Source organism: Corvus cornix, chromosome 1 (assembly GCF_000738735.6).
Source record: "Corvus cornix cornix isolate S_Up_H32 chromosome 1, ASM73873v5, whole genome shotgun sequence".
NCBI classification, from domain to species: domain Eukaryota; kingdom Metazoa; phylum Chordata; class Aves; order Passeriformes; family Corvidae; genus Corvus; species Corvus cornix.
The window spans coordinates 78,181,430-78,199,168 of NC_046332.1; the positions used below are offsets into that span (position 1 = coordinate 78,181,430).

The window sequence follows — 17,739 nt, forward strand, 5'->3', positions numbered from 1 at the left end:
TCAGCTTCAAGTGCTCCATCTTGAACGCATTTTAAATACTTAGAGAAGAAGTGTTTAGCCTCAATTCTCACAGGCAAGATTTCATGATGTGACGTGAGGCTCACAGTCACAGTTATCTACAAATGGACAACAAGCCAGGGCAAGTAACACGAAGGAGGGACGCAAAGAGATAACCAGACATTGCCTATTTACACAAATTCTGTAAATTGTGTGTAAGTGCTCAAAATAAGGGCAAAACATTTCGCTTCCCCCCCACCCTGGCCTGTTGGGGTCCCTCCCCCGCCGTGTAGCCCTGGGAGAGGGGCCCTGAGGGCACAGACACGGGGTTTCCCTGCCCCTGCTCAGCCTCGTTCCCATTGGTTGGTTTGTGTTCCCTGCACGGGCAGAAGGACCCTTGGTCCCGTGACTGGAACAGTTCCTCGGCAGATCCTGGCCATGCGGCTGGAGAAATAAACATCTCTGAAACAGCTATCAAGAATCTGTCTGTCCATATATATTTCCTTTCCACGGGACTCCTGGTTTGATATATGCGTGTTGCAGGATCCCCACTGCAACATAATGGTGGAGAATTGTGAGCAGAACGATCCCCGATCCCTAAGCGACTGATTTGTGTGAGTAAACCCTGGAAACTTTGGATTCCTCTTCTTGGTTTTGCTTTGCTATTCCGTATCTAAACTATGGAGGAACGGTGGGAAGACTCTTGGCTCCAGAGCCGCATATGGACATTTATCTTAAACTTAAAATGATTCTTGAACAACGATTTGTAAATTTTAGCTTGATTCAAGCTCAAAAAGAACTGAAACACTTCCTGGCATGGTTGTTTAAGAACTTTTTCTATGTTTCTTGGGATTTAATTCTTACGAAGGGCTTTTGGAAAACCGTTTGGGGACAGTTAATACTGGAGTCAAAATATATGCCGATGGAAGAATATTTCGTGAATATTATTTAATTACCGAGACTGTTGAGCAATGTCAGCTGTGTCCTGGCGAAGGGAAGCCTGGCTCAGGGACCGTGCGGCCCAGGCCACGTGCACCGAGCGCTCTGCGAGCAGCAGCGAGGCAGTTCCCGCGCGCGGGCGGAGCCACGCGAGCCGCAGTGTCGGCGGCAGAGCGAGGCGCGGCGGGACCCGGCGGTGCCCGCCCGGCCCAGCACAGCGCGTGGTGGAGCGAGCCCCGTGAACGCCCGGCCGAGAGGGGCAATGCGTGGGCGGCGGCTGGCGGTGATGGCGGTGGAGCGGAGCCGCGCCCAGCCGAAAGGCGCACTGGAGCGGAGCGCGGGGGAGTCATCGCTCGGGGGCCCGGCCGAGACGTGGGTACAGCGCCTGGCAGCGGCAGCAAAAGCTTGCGACCAGAGGAGCGACGCACGGAGAACTGGAGTGGTGCGGCCCCGGCCCGGCCCGTGCAGCCCTGAACGCAACCCCGGGAAGAGCGCGCAGGCACCAGCAGCCCCGACAATTCCAACACAGGAGCGACCGAAAGAGAGAGCAAAGACGCAGCGAGACAGAAAACAGCAGCCACTCGGAAGAAGGAAAAGATCATAGTAACTAAGACCTTAGGGATAGTAAATGGTATAATGTTAAGCAAAATTATGGTTTTATAACAAGGTGTGACAACCAGCAAGACATATTCGTGCATAGAACTGCTATTAAAAAGAATAACCCTGAAAAATGCATCCCAAGCTTGGGAGATGGAGAGGTAGTGGAATTCAAAATTATATGAGGTAGAAAAGGGTTACAAGCATCGCAGGTCACTGGCCTGATGGTGTTTCTGTGAAAGGCAGTATTATATGCTAAAAATCGTAGTCATGTTAGACAATATCTCCATTGTAAGCCCCCCCTACAGTCTCCCTTTCCTAATCCCACCTTTCCCTTTTACCCTATATCCTATTACCCCCAGTGTATTCCCAATCCGTTTTTTCACCCATGGTTTCCCTCACAAAACCATGCTTTTGCCAATTGTTTCCCAAAAATCCCTTTCCAATGCCGAGTGGGGGATGAAAAGGGGAGGGAAGAAGTTAAACCCTCTCCTGCCTCAGTTCCCCACAAAGCATGCTCAGAGTTCTGTCTCCCTTCTGTCAGCCCTAAGATGTTCCACAGAATCTGATTGGACATTTAAAGACTCAGGAGGGTGGCTTGTTTTGTCTTGAAACTGTTCTTGTTACGTTTAATCCAGTTGTTTTCATTCTCCTTTTATTAAATAAAACGGGTGAGGTGTTGGGGTCCCCTCCCCTGCCGTGTAGCCCTGGGAGAGGGGCCCTGAGGGCACAGACACGGGGCTTCCCTGCCCTGCTCAGCCTCGTTCCCATTGGTTGGTTTGTGTTCCCTGCGCGGGCAGAAGGACCCTTGGTCCCGTGACTGGAACAGTTCCTCGGCAGAGCTCCGGCCATGCGGCTGGAGAAATAAACATCTCTGAAACAGCTATCAAGAATCTGTCTGTCCATATATATTTCCTTTCCACGGGACTCCTGGTTTGATATATGCATGTTGCAGTATCCCCACTGCAACACTGGCCTAAACTCACTTGGTTACAGATTGGCTGTTTTTTGTTTTGTTGGGTTTTATTTAAGGTCTCCAGCTTCCAGGATAACCACACAGTTTCTGAAAGAACTATCTTCAAAAGGGAATATGCTTTTATAACAAGATGATGACAAAGACAAATTAACAACGAACATTTTTCATTAAAAGTAATCTATACTACTGGTAAGTGCACAACACTAATGACTAATTAACTAGAAGTCATATTTTCAAATCAAGAGAAGTGGTGTGAGTGGAGGCTGTAATACGGATTTTATTTTACTCTTTTCATACTGTAAGTATTTACTCCAATAATACAAAACACAATGCAACATCCCTTGTTCCTCCAGTAAGATGTTAAAAGTTCTTCTTTAAAGTGTAAAGCCAAAATGAAAGCCAGTTTTCAGGCTCTCTCTTCCCCATGCCAGTTGAGAATGAGGGGAAAGACTGCCTTTCTGTCTCTTCAACTCAGCTCCATTTTTTACTGAGACCTCAAGCAACTTAGCTATCTCCAAACTGCAAAGTCAGAATGGTGTTTGCCTTCCCCAAACCTGTCATTCTGAGCACAAAATAACCTCAATTCGCCTTTCTGATATCTTCTTGTCTTTTAGCTTTTAAGTTTTTCAGATGCAGGATAAGCTGATGATAACAAGTGGTGGACCCATCCTGTATCTCTTCCCTTAGAGAACAGCAGATGACACATGAGGAATGCTAGGAGCATGGGCTAGGAGCATGGTTCTGAAGTTATGCAATTCTATCAATTTTGCTATGCAACCATATATTTGCTATTTAACAGCTGATGTTGCAAGATGGAATTTAATGCAGAAAGGTAGCAAGACAGTTGGTTCCTCTTTCATGAGCACTGCAATACTCTGAGCACTACTTGTTCAAGAACTTCCTGAGATCCTTTCTGTATAGCCTAATTCCAGAGACTATCATTGAACTGGACAGACATGCAATTGTGGACATCGAATTCAGGACTTCTGAACAGACCAGGACAGTATTATTAAAAAAAAAAAACCAAAACAAAACCATTTACACATGCTTATATCCACACTCATGCTGTTAACAGAACAGCAAAACATATAGTTGCATGACAAGCACAACAAAAACTTACTCTGTAATAGTGAAAAAGTCCATGAGTTCAGATTTTGTAGCCTTGTTCCAATATGTAAACAACGCGTCTAGGAAAATGAAAAATATTAAAACACAGATTAAAGGCAGCAAACACACAAAAATATTAAATAGAAGAGTTAACATCAGTTCTTAGTTTTCAGATAATGACGATTCAGAGAATCTAGAAATGGCTTATGGGGTACAGATAACAATTACTATTTGAAGCTTTCCTTAAAGCTAATTATACAAATGCACATATCAATTCTCCAAATGAGTTTCTGCAATATGATGTTAATTAATTAATCCTTAATATTCCCATCCAATTTCATAGTTTAGATAGTAATAGTTGTGTAGTCTGTAGTGCCTATAGCCCTATAACAATTTAAGACTTTACAGTATTTCAGACTGTTAGTCCTATATCCTGCTTCTTTACAGATTGGTCCCAACATTTTTTTTTAAATTAAATTATTATTTTCTTCTTTTTCTAAATTACAGTATTTTACTACAGATAGTAGTAAACACATTCCACTTTTTCTTTATGTGCAGTTTTCTAGCATGGCTATGTATGTTCTACAAAGCTTGTAGTTAAGTAGCCAAGACCTGGTTTCTGTCCCCTGGTCTCTAGGTAAAAATGTTCAAAATTAGGTAATGAAGTCAAAGTTATTACAAAGATGTATGAAAAAGTTTATTTGACACTTGTGTTCCAGAATTGAGACCAAAAAAATACCCACTGTGGTTATGTAAACTTAAACTTGAATATCCATGAAATTATGATGACTTTTTACATATTTCAAAGTGTAAAATAGTGAAAAAGCTATTTTTGGGTTTTATTATTGCTTGTAATACAAACATATACAATAAAATCAATGCAATTACATAAAAATGTAATGGAGTGATTGGATATTGAATACTTACTAACCTTCCAATACTCATTGTTGATTAAGTGGTGTAACAAATTAGACTTCATGTACTATATAAACTTGAATTTTAAAAATTAACAACTAAGTAGGCACAGAGAATAAATTAACTATTTTTGACACCGCAAACTGAGGAAGTCAATGTCTTTACCGAAAGGGACTTGGACATTTTAAAAAATATTAATCACAGAGAGGGATGATTCCAAGATGTTATGATCCCAATAAACAAGTAAGGTGTGCCATTCATGCAGTATTTCTATACCTCTGTAACCTTCTGCAGGAAAATATGACTCTCAAAAACTCAATGGATCATCTCACCAACATCCCAAGAGAAAGAAGAAGCACTAATATCCCCATATTCCATAAATGGAAATATATACAGAAATCAAATAATTTAGTTCCTTGTCACACAGCAAGTTCTGCAGAATGGAGGAATGAACTAGCCCAAGACACTTCTACAGAACAACGAATTATTCTTCACCTGTTCTCCAAACCAAACTGTACAATCGCGCACAAATACTCACTTTCTTAAAATGTCCTTTAGTTGGCCTCACACTTTGACTAAATAATGAATACTTAATGCTTACAAGGTTTCAGTCAGATTATTTATTTGAGCCATCACACATATTTGTAAAATGCAGCACAGCATGGTACCTACACTTCAAATATTCTGCTGATTTCAAAAAGTTAATGAAATAACAGGAATAAATCCAGCACATTACTTTGAATTTATAAAAAGCAGGAGGAATTACCTACCATCTGACATGCTTCTTAAAATATGAAGGAAACACATGAGCAGACTTTTGATCTCCGCTTGGTCAAGTTTGTCATATCGAACAACAGAACTTCCTAAAGTGCTGCTCTGTTGGTTCTGAAAAGCAAACAGATACATTGTGGCTGAAGAGTTCTTAAACTGATAATAAACTAAATTGTTTTCAATTGCTTTAATAATTCCTGCAACAGAAGAAAGATCTCAGAATGGAGACAAAAATGTTTCATGTAGAGACAGGTCACTAAAACACACATTACACACATGAAGTATACCAAATTAACCCTCTTTGCCTTTGTTTGGTTTTAATTCCTTCTAGGTATAATTTTTTTCCCCCCAGAAGGAGAAGCAGGAGGAAAAGTCACCTAAGAGTGATTATTAATCAAGGTAATTTTACCTAGATGCCCACATTGTAGAAATCAAGCCTCCCTTCTACTTAGATTGAATACTTGAACCTCAAGAAAAACATACATGAAGGGCAATAGTATGCACTCGGGAAGATTAACTACCACTAAGTAACTTGCTCTTGTCCTCCCCTCCTCCCCCAACATACAAACAAACAAACCCAAACAAAAGCCAAACCCTCTCCCTCTTTCATTTTTTAATATAATTCCTACACTTCTGGGAAGTTTATCAGCAATCTACAATACTATCATCTGTCCAAAAAGAAAAAAACTGCAATTGGTCTTTCAAAATGTGTCCAACAAACAAAATGGAAAAATGAAAACTGTAAAAATATATAAACTGAACTTTGGGCAAAGACTTACTTGTAAAAGAGTAATTTTCACACAGTCTAATGTTACAAAATCCTCAGTCTGAAGGTTTTATAGATATACTATATAAACATTTGTTTAAAGTATAAATTATGCCCTTTATAGTGCCTAATTCTCACATCCAATATGCCACTTATGCAAATAGAAAATAAACCAGGCATTTAATAACTTTTCTGTAAAGTCAACAGTCTGGTATAATTGATCTGTACAACTCTCACTATAAAAAAATTTCACAAATACAAAGGTAGACTCAAGGGAGAAAAGCACTTGGTTTCACAAACGAAGCAAAAAGTGACAGTACCTCAATGGTAGAACAACCCTTCCTAGAATACTCCTAACTGAAAGCAGGAGACATACTAATCATGAAGGAACATTTCACAGCAATCACAACCATTGACTGCTGAGCCCTTCAATGCATTATGCTGCATTAAAGAATTGCTGTCCTAAAACAATCTGTGCAAATTTGATACTAGTAAATGTGTAACTCACATACTAGGCATTGAATGGACACACAGTGAAACTGAATGTGAAACTATGATGAATACCAGCCAGAAGTTACTGTAATTTAGGAGGACGTGGACACCTCTATGAGCCTGATTACTGCAGATTCTAAAGACCTCAAAAACTGTTTATCTTTGAAATATCTCTGGTGAACAAGGAGGTGCTACTCTACAGCTTTTTGGATACTATAACAGCTCAGGCAATTAATGGGTGACAGAGCAGAAACAGAATTTGAGTTTCCTAGACTTTCAGAAACTGCTGAGAGCACTAGATAATATTCCCACTAAGACTGTTGAACATCTACATGGATAAAACTTGGACTATAGCTACTCAGAAGCTTAGTTTAAAATGTCAATGTTAAAAATGCTAAATTTTTAAAATGTTAAAAATGTCAATAACCTATAAAGCATGCACATATTGAAATGGAAACTGATATACTTCCAGTCTATTCTGATTCCACAAGCATAACGCTACAGATTACTCTGAAAGAAAATTAGAACAAAAACATGGCTCCCCACTAATGATATCAAGCAATAAGCAAAAACTTGGAGATAACATGCACTGAACAACTGATCTACTAGAAAGAAAGTTCAGAAAGCAACAAATAAGAAGCCAGGACTAAGTATTTGGGGAAAATATTAACAGCATGCAAAACATACATCCTGTGTTACCTAAATTGGCAGACCAGAGCAGAATTTTCAAAGGACGTTGACTCCTTTGAAAACCCTTTTACTCGGTGAAATCACTACACATTAGTAATTAACAACATGACAACTAAGTAATAGATGAGAGCATTGCCATTTAGCAACAGTGTATACCAAGATATTTCTTTATTACCTTGGTCAATAACAAAGAAGATCTTTTAGTTCTATTAAAGACCCCAAGACTCAAATTCTGCAGATATTTAAACTGATTGGATTTTTTATACTTAAACTAGATCATGTGCATGTGCTCCAGGTTTGACATTTAAACATATTTTACATGGTTAAATTGCATATATTGTGTTTGAGATTCAACTGTTGCAAAGAAGCGGCAAAACTACTGACCACACACTTCACTCAGAAGCTTAACTATACCAAGCACAAAAACCAGATACTTCTTGTAACTGAAGAGAGAAAGTAGTATGCAAAATTTTCTCTGGCAAAGCTGGGATTGTCAGAAGTGAAAAATCCATAGTAACACGGTTTTTCTTTGGAGGGTGAGAATTTTCTTCTTCTTCTCCATTTGGGCGCAAAGCATGAGCAGAGTGCCTTCTGAGAAGCTTCTCTCTCTGCCACACGAAGGCATGTCAGAGTCAAGGGGAAAAAGTTAACATGCTGTGACTTGCACAACAAGAGCTAAGAAAATGAAACGTTGATCAGTATCGACACAAACTCTAGAAAGACAGGACTGAATACCTCATAGCTACTGCAGGCAGAGCTCCCAATTTGTAACAGCTTTAAAGTGAAATGATTTAGAAAAAGTCAAACTAACATAAAAGAAATCACCCAGAGAAAGCACAACAACTATTGTTTCAACATTTTAAAAATGCTAAGTATATTATGCATAGAAAGTGATGGAGTGATGCTCTCCACAGAATCTAACAAGCTGCTCTAACTAGAATTCAGTCCTCTCAAACAAAATTTGATACACTTCATCTAGTGCCTTTCTGTAGCAAAGGAAAAAACAACTGCTTGCTTATGTCTCTAAACTGAAAATCTGTTTGCATTTTCAGTGAAACAGCTCAATAAATGCAATGCAAAAGGAGTTCACAGGATAACTATATTGCAAAAGAAAGACTTATATAAAATACTGCTTTAAAGTTATTCTAGAAAGCCCATTCACAGAGATCAGACAAGTTAACTCCTATGAGACTTAGGATGAAATTTTAGGAATACACTTTTGGGGTTTATTTGGTTTGTTTTTCTTTTTACCTTGTCAAGGGAATTGCTCTTGTCACTGTGCCTTTCTGGGAGACTGTTTCCTGAGTCTGTACTTATAAGAGAGCCTCTTGAGTCAGCACTCCTCACACTGTTAATATTTGGAGTTGATGTGGTGTATGGAGAAGCTAAAAAAAAAACAAACCACAAACCCAAACAATATAAAAATCTCAAACAATACATAAAAGTCATGCCACAGTTTAATCAGACCTTTAAAACCCCCATATATTTTTTAAGAAGGCAAATAATTCCATTTAGTTACTTTTAATGAAGACAAACTTACTCTAGAATTTCAGCAAAGTATATGTAAGTACATACACACAGACCTATGTACAACTATGTAGATACACGCATAAAAAACATATGTAGCAATACATACACACTTTCATGAAGAAGCATGTCTATTTAAATAAAATCCTTTCCCATTTTTTGCCTCTTTACTATCACCTTTGACAGGGAAAAAAGCAGCCCTTCTCCAGAAAATAGCTTTATTTTCATATAGAAGAGCAAACCCCAAAAGATCCCAAAAGACAGATTGCATGCACAGACTGAAATCTGACCCATGCTGAGCACTTGACTCCATTAGGTTCTGTTGATGAAAGAAGCAGTAACATTCCACTGTACATGCAGAAAGCAACCAAAGTTGGACACACAGCATTTATTTCTGGCAACTAATGAAAAATTAAACCAGCTGCTCTTTAATTATTTTATTTTACTTTTTTGATGTGCTTACCAATGCCAGAGATAACACCAAATAGATCTTTAGGAAGATTGTTATCCAGTGTATTTCCTGATTTTTGTGGTGTTACTAACTGACTTGCAGTTGGCAAAATCTGTGCATCATCCTTTGTACTCTGTTTGGAAAAGAGAGGAAAATGTGATTATTTTCCTGCATTATGGACTTAGTGAATATGGCACATCTTCTAGAGAAATATTTGTTATGTACTTCTTCCTTAAATTTTAATTTCTATTAAATATGCTCAAAAGAATGGAATGAGATGTTCACATATTTGCACAGGCTTGGGATACCCTAAAACTTAAGACACCTCAGGAAACATTGAAGAAATGAGTATTCAACTGAATTTCAAACACTATAAAACAGATATTTCAAGAAGACTTTTATTTCAAACACCCAAATATTTCTCTTGTTGGAAGCGTTTTGGAGAATTTTTTTCTTAATATCACACGGAACACAACAAGATACAGACAAAAGTAAAATTCATGAATAATTAAATCTTAGATTCAATAATTGTGTGCAACCATATCAATATATAACCTTCACCAATCACATATTAATTAATTCTCCTGCACTACAGCTCTTTCAAAATCACTCTCCTTTAGGGTTAAATTCTTCTCTAATTTCTAGAAATTAACAATCTTTTTGTGGTCCATTTGTTTCAATATTGGACTGACTTGAAGAATTCTGAACCTTATAAAGCTCCTTCTTTGCCAGGAGTATGCAGTGTTTCATATATATGTTACCAATAAATTATTATAAAAACAATTCAGAATACCAAACAGAAATTGTCACTCACATTGCTGGAAGGGTTAACAGGAAATGGAGACACATCTTTCACATTGATCCGCTGAACATTTTCTATGAGCAGACCAAAGAGTGGCAAATACATAGTGGCTATTCTTGCTTGATGGCCCTAAATAGAGTTTAACAGTTCATTTAAAAATTACAGTTTTAATTTTTAATCACCAATTAGTTTTAACCTATTCACTCCTAAATTACAAAAAAAAAGCACTTAATAAATATTTTCCAAGCCAGAGCCCACAATTCACAACTTCATAAATGGCAAAGGCAGTGATCACTGTATTTAATTCCAATTTATAGAAACTTGGTAAATTTTATTTACTGTCTCAATTTATTTACTGTCTCAATTGATGTGATTTCAGCTAAGACTAAACAAGTAAATTAATATTATGTTAGCTTGATAAATTAATGATACCTTCCATTACAATTTTTTTTGCTTCTCCACAGCACCACCAATGTTAAAAAAAGCCAGAAAATTAAAACTCAAAATTTACCACCATGAATTGTAGTTTTCTTATACTCATTTCACAAATAATAGATGATGGAAGGACATCTGCCAAATATTAAGAGCTACTATTTAATGAAATGAAGAGCTTAAAACACACTTGTAAAAATCTAATTACTTTAAGCACAGCAGTTAGATTACACTATGCTGAAACGCCAACCCACATATGAATATATTAAAAGATGCTTTGTCATTTCATTCAGTAAGAAGATGGAATTTGAAGATTGATTTTGATACAATTTTCACCACAGTCTGAGCAGAAATAGTTTTGCTGCAAATTAACAAGGGTTCGGTCTGTGAAAGAAAAAAACTTTCTGCATGTGTGCACACCTAATCTCCATTATTTTGTACTACTAGCATAGCAATACACTTACCCTGGTAGCGTATCTATCATCAAAAGAATGCTTTATCATCAAATTCTTGAGCACACTAATGGCAATCTGCCGCACATCTCTGAACTCTTGTAAGGCATTGCCCACCTCCCTTAGAAGCAGTCCAACCAAGAAGTGATTTTTACAGAATTCATCAGTTAATGAATAGTCCAGGTGAAGGTCTGGAAGTAAAATACAAGTTCCACATAAGGAATGGTTTTATTTAATCAATTTATCAATCAACTTAGGGCTGAAGTAGAACACAGCACATCAGACACAGCAAAGTCAATCTGGTCCCTCTTCAAAGTACTTTTTGTGTAATAAAAGAATCCAGTTCATTTATGTATTGGATTTATGACATCTTAAGAGAAACTTCAGCTTGAAGGGCTCATTATTAGAATGTCTATATATTTACAGTGTCAGCTGAGGAGGTGTACAAGAGTTTCTCATGTTCACTGTCATTGCTCAATACAGTAATCAAAAACCAGATACTAATCTCAAAGCAGTTTCATTTTCCAAAGAACTCTCAGAAAGGGAATCCCTTAAGTCAGAAAGAAGCATATCTGAGGCAGCACAGACATTATACAGACATTCTACAGGCTTTCTTGTAACTCACTTAAGAGCCAACCACATCACCTGAGATATCTTTTGCTCAACACAGCAAAACAGAGCCAGAAACACTTCTGATAAAGGTCTTCTTTCCTGGCTGAACTCCTAGTTCCCAGGGAGCAGCATTTTACACTGTTCTTTATTGTGCAATCACAAACACTGTCTTCTCCGGTTTTGCTGCTTTTTTAGGTTCCCTAAGCCAACAGCTCATAGTCTCTTTTCTATGAAAATATTTATGCAGTATTATTATCCAAGACACTCCCAAAGGCTGAAAAGCCAAAGACAGAAAGAAGTTCTAAGCAGCTGTTTAGCTTGTGGTCTCAAATCTTGCTATATCTTGTTCAACCATGATGAAAGTGTTAATTAGTTATACTCAACTTTACTAACATGGCAGAGTCTGCTGAATAAGTATTTCAGAAAAAAATTAACCTATTCTACAAAAATATGTTAGGCAGGTTTACTTGTTACTTGTGAAAGCACCCGCCTTGCCTCTGTTTAGTGATTTCTGCTGTAGTTCAGTGCCTGGAAGAAATTAATGTGTCTTCACAGCCACAAATGCAACAGTTAACATATTACTTGTTTTGGCACAAGGCTGGATGTACCAGGAACCCAACTGGGCTACACAGGACTTTCATGACTGAGCTCCTACACACACACATACAAAGAAAAGACTCACAAAGTGGAAGCCAGAACAAGCTACAAAAGAGGAATATAGAAGCATTGATCAAGTATTCAGGGAGAGTGCCAGGAAAGCCAAAGCTCAGCTGCAGCTGAAACTGGTAACAGACATCAAGAGCAACAAGATGTTTTACCACGGCATTAGCATTAAACCACCAAATAAGGAAAACACAGGGTATTTGCTAAATGGGAGCTGTGATTTAGAGACAGTGGGCTTGGGTAAGGCTGAAGTACTCCGTAACTTTGTTACTTTATCCTTCGCTGCCATGATTCCCAGGCCGTAACAGTCCAGACACTATCTTCAAGAAAGAGAATTATCAACAGTGTATAAGGATCAGGTCAGGGATCTCCTGAGAGACCTCCAGTCATGCAAATCCACACCACCAGATGAGATGCTGAGAGAGTTAACTGATACCATTGGAAGATCACTCACTATCACCTTTGTTAAGCCATGGTGAAGTCATTTTTCAGCAAGTGAAGAAGAGTGTGACTGGGAATGGGCAAAATTTACCCAGGGCAAATCATGTTTTAAGACTGGTAAACCTGTTTGTTTTAAGGGGAGAATAGCCAATGTCAACATGGTCACTGTATCCAAACTGGGACGTTTCAGTCTAGGTGAAGAGACACCCAAAAGTGAAAAATAGCTACATGGATCACTGGGCTCAAAGGCTGGAGGTTAACGGTTTGTACCCTACTTGGAGACAGCTGCAAGAGGATTTTCCCAAGGACTATCCTACCTAATACTACTTCATCAATGACCTGAACAAGGAGATGGAGTATACCCTCATGAAGCTTGTGGATGGGCACAGTCCATATGCTCAAAGGGCAGAGCTGCATTTCAGAATAATCTAGATTCTACAGAAACGGCAATTAAATTCCACTAGGAAAAATGCAAAACTCTGCACCTGGGATGGACAAACTTCCTGCAGTGGCACCAGCTGTGGAAGGACTAGCTTGGGATTAGCTCTGATGAAAAACACCTAGAGGTCAAGATGGACTGTAGCTTCAACAGGAGTTATCAAGGCACCCTGGCAGCAGTGAAGGCTATCAGCATACTGGGCTCTATCAGCAAGGTCATAGCCAGGATATCCAGGCAAGTGTTTATTCCCCTTTACTTGGCATTGCTTAGACATATCTGTAATACTGTGTGTGGTGTTTGGGCCTCCTAGTACATGACAATTCTGGAGTGAGTTCAGTGAAGAACCACTAAGGTACTTAAAAGGCTGGAGCACATGTCCCGTCAGAAGAAACGGGGGGAACTGAGCTTGTTTCATCTAGAAAAAGGAAGGCCTGGCATGATCAAAGCAGGAAACTGGGCTACAGACCTAATCAAGTCCCTTTAAATCTGAATGGATATATGAAAAGAAGTAAAAAGCACCCCAAGTCTCACCCCGCACACCTTCCTACAGGAGTGTTGCAGGCTTCCATAGCTAGTGAATTAAAAGCTAACTCATGGAAGAAAAAAAAAGCAAACTTAGTATAACATAGCAGGAAAGGGAGGCAGAGTAAAGGATGTAATTTACCATGTCTTTCTTTGGAAAGACTACTCTGCTGACTAAACACTTCCTTTAACTTTCAATGAAAGGATTAAAACTTTAGACGTCTATTTAACAATTTCAAGCTTTCCATCATCTCACAGACCTGATGAGTTACACAACGTACACATCTAATAATAAAAAGCTGACATATAAGAAATATGCCATACAACACTTTGGAAGAATTTACCTTGGTATCTCTGAACTCTGCCTTTTCCAAACGGCATTGGTAGATTCAAAGGTATGTAGTGCTCATGATTGCAGACTACACGAAGAAATTCAAATTTGAATTCAAAAAGAGTCTGCAAAAATAAAGTATAAATTAAACAACCGTGCAGTGATTTGAATAATATATTAAAAACAACTTTCTAACACAAGAGCATCTGATTCATGTCAGTCTTGCACTATGATGGATATAGACCTGTCAAAGTTCCACATGTCAGCACAAAATAAATCCAGAATAACTCGTACTTAACAACTGGTTCTATTGCCTGTTCCCATTGTCCAAAGTTTACTACCCTATTATGTATTGATGTAAGAAAAGTTTGGACACACAGCAGAAATTCTTTGCCATCTGATACCTGCTATCACCACTCCAGTAAGTGTAGCTTAATTCAATATCAAGTCTTCTAACTTGAGACTTCACGCACTCATGCGTAAAATTTCTGCTTAGTGGTGCACCCCCCAACCCACCACTGTTGTGATTCACATGCTCTAGGGTGGTATTGCACCAGAAGATGGGAATCAAAATATGAAAAAGTGGTTTGATGGAAAAAAAATGCTCTAGGCACAGAGCAGAGACATCTAACATAACCGGGGAAATGTCTGAAGACTTAATGCAGGGCTCTATCCTCGTGTATCAAGAAGAGACAACACTTAAAAATAGCTTGTTTAAAAACACTGAGTACCTTTGGATCTCCTGGGGCAAAGCAGCTGATGTAGTTATTGATTTGCTTGAAAACAAAGCCTCTATCCATAAAAGTGAAGCACCTCTGGGGAGAACAAATAAAACCAAGATAGAATTGATTTACTACTGTGTCCACATTCAGTAACTATATTTCTGTATTTAATAAGTTTATTTTCCAAACACATTATTGACATTTCAGTTTGAATATAAAAATCAATAAAACAAGCAAACTAAATATATGTGTACATAAATGAATACCAAATTTTCCCTTAAGAGTGCTGAACTTAAACAAATCACAAATAAAAAGCAGTTTGAAAAGAACTCTATCTTGACAGAAATTAAAATGTCATGCCACTAGAAGTTTTATCTATCATTTTATTTCCCATCCTTTTTTCTCCCTTGGAGATATTATTGGCTGAAAAATGAAAGACACTGAAAGTCTGTCTACATAAAATGCATGCAAATGAAGCACTACTGAAAACTTTTCCAGGATTTGCAGGCAACCCAGATGATACTCTTAAAGGAAAAAAAAAAAATTCAAAATACATTTTGACTAAAATATAAATTAATTTCTTAAAATACCAAATTTCTGAATGGATGTCATCTTGATTACAGAAGATGCAAATTATACTTCAATGCATTTTAATGTGGACATAAAATCATATTTAAAAGGCATTATGCATATTCAGCTTTATATGAGTTGGCTTTAAGATTCTCTAAAATCCACGCAGAAGCAATATTATTGAAAGAATAACCAGAGAGTCCAAATCTCTTGTGTACCTACTTTTATAAAGGCAGCAAGGCTATGGTTTGCATTTTTTGAAGCCTCTGGATTGTCTCTGTACTTCTGAGTGATGTGTGGCATTAGCATATTAACAACCGTTTCCACTGCATGATGAAAGGAGGCAGAGAATCTCTGGTTTCTTAACAGCTAGAAATGAATTCAGATGCAATATTTAATATAGTTTATAACACTAGAATATATCAGAAAAATTACTTTAGATAACATATAGATAATCTGGCAGGGAGAGAGGAAACAGTTTTCAAACCTTCTCATTTTCTAGGGGGAGAAGGAGCATTTGTTTAAAAGAAAATATTATAACATCCACTAGCATCTATTACTGAAATTCAAGCAAGGCAGTCTTTGATGACCAAACCACATGTACAAAAGCTTCTAAGTATAATGCATTGATATTGTTCTATACTGCAATAAACAACACAAGTTTAAGAATAAGAGGGAATCTCTTAATTTTACCCATCTTCCTTTCCAAAGCAGACACCAGCTGAGTCACATATAATAACTGCATTATCAGACAGTCTTTTCTGTCTTGAAAAAAAACCCAGTTTTTGCTGTTCTTCAACTATCTTGGTAATAACTCCTTTGCCTTTCACCATTGAAGAAATTGTCATCCATGCTTCTTTCTTTCTCTTAATCCTCAGGAACTTCAAAATCCCAGTTCTTCAGGCTTCAGAATCTTACTCTCTGTGTTTTTAAGTTTCCGCAATCAGAACTCTTTTCTCTTACTTTTTGGTAGTTTGCCAATTGGCTTAAAAGATTTCCTCTTCTTTCATAATTTCCTTCTTTCCACTCACCACCTATATTACCTTCATCAATGAATCTCCACACTCTGACCAATATTGGTCAGTAAGTGCTCTTCAGCATTTTGGCACTGCAGAGTCTTTTTTATTTCTCTGCCTCTTACAACCTTTACCAAAGGTTCTGCCTCTTGTCTGAAGGGACTTAATGACATATGGTGTGAGGCTGACAACATTGACAAAAATTGTTTCAATTGTATGGTCATTCTGTCTTTTCTCTTTGAAAACTGAAATCAAAACATCCATGTGGTCTAAGTACTTTTATTTAAATAGTTCTCTGAATGACATTAAATGCAACACTCCTAGACAGAACAAGTCACTATCGAGGCCCTGCATAAATCAATGATTACATAATTTGCTCCCTTTGTGTTTGAATTTTGCTCCAAAACCTCCAGCTCTAGTTTTAAAAAAATGAAAAAATAGACAGTAAGGCTGAAAAGGATCCTTTTATAAATATAAACAGTACTCATCCATGAAATAACAAATAAGAACTAAAGATTGTGTTTGTGGGTATACCCGTGTCCTACAATGCCCTTGTAGCTCAGTCTTTGTTGAACAGTAATTAAACATAATTCTTTCTATAGAAATAATTTTGCTGCATAGAGAAATGCATCTTTTTATCAGATCTCATAAGCAGGAAATATCTGAGTGCATGTTGCATTTATTACATTATCTAGTAAGACAGAAAAAAATCTAGCTAAATAATTTATTTTATATTTAAGGGGCTTGTAAATCAAGACACAGCGTTCAGGGTGGGAATACTTGCAAACTAGAGTAAGTTCTGTCTGCTCCCCTCTCTTTCACATTACAGAGAAGGTGACAATGAGGTTAGCTGAACTGGGATTCAAACTCTACTGATCACAGAAGTGCAGTACTACAAAGCTTTTTTCCTGATCATTGTACAACTGTTTTTTTTCTCATGTACTTCAGACTTCCAGATATATTCTAAATACACAGTGAAAATAGTGATAACAATATCACAACAACCTGATATGTTACTCAGCTGAGACTAAGTTGTATACTTGAAACTTTCAGGACTTGTTTCAATCCAAAAGTAAACAAACTAAGAAGTTGTCACCAGTGCAAAAACCACCGCTTACAGGCTAAGCTTGTAGAAAAATGCATTTCTAAAATTTTAGCATTCTCCTTCCAGCATAGGAAATAACACAAAATTAAATATTGATACTTCTTACTACATACAGAAGACTGTAAATTTCATGACTCACTGTTCTCAGGATCATTTTATATCACAGTTACTGTACTACTCAGGAAAAAGCCCACATGTTTTCAGATAGTGCTTACATCCAAGTCCACTGTTATCTACTGCTCCCAACTTCTTTGTACCACAAGAATTTCAACTTCCTATTAGAGAGTCTGATGATTTACACAGACTGCTCTACTATATGGATTTTAAGGCATTTCTGTTCTTTTATATTAATGTTCAATCTAGCCCTGTAGTTTTTTCTATCTAATATTTCAGCTGATTTCTCC

The 17,739-nt window shown here is 37.7% G+C and overlaps 1 protein-coding gene across 22 annotated transcripts in view; it reads right to left on the bottom strand.

The window, feature by feature from the left end:
* DOCK9 (dedicator of cytokinesis 9) overlaps positions 1-17,739 on the bottom strand; it is a 119,044-nt gene that overhangs the window by 25,063 nt on the left and 76,242 nt on the right. For 12 of the 22 annotated variants that reach the window (XM_039560284.1, XM_039560088.1, XM_039559962.1 and 9 more), the window contains exons 28-36: positions 15,437-15,583; positions 14,654-14,737; positions 13,936-14,047; positions 10,927-11,105; positions 10,043-10,159; positions 9,241-9,361; positions 8,502-8,635; positions 5,302-5,416; positions 3,630-3,696 (exon numbers count right to left, since the gene is read on the bottom strand). In XM_039560284.1, the coding sequence (XP_039416218.1) occupies positions 3,630-3,696; positions 5,302-5,416; positions 8,502-8,635; positions 9,241-9,361; positions 10,043-10,159; positions 10,927-11,105; positions 13,936-14,047; positions 14,654-14,737; positions 15,437-15,583 (1,076 nt within the window). Of the gene's footprint in view, positions 1-3,629; positions 3,697-5,301; positions 5,417-7,684; positions 7,859-7,985; positions 8,025-8,501; positions 8,636-9,240; positions 9,362-10,042; positions 10,160-10,926; positions 11,106-13,935; positions 14,048-14,653; positions 14,738-15,436; positions 15,584-17,739 lie in introns of all 22 variants that reach the window. The other 10 variants (XM_039559333.1, XM_010394086.4, XM_010394085.4 and 7 more) reach the window with 3 other exon arrangements.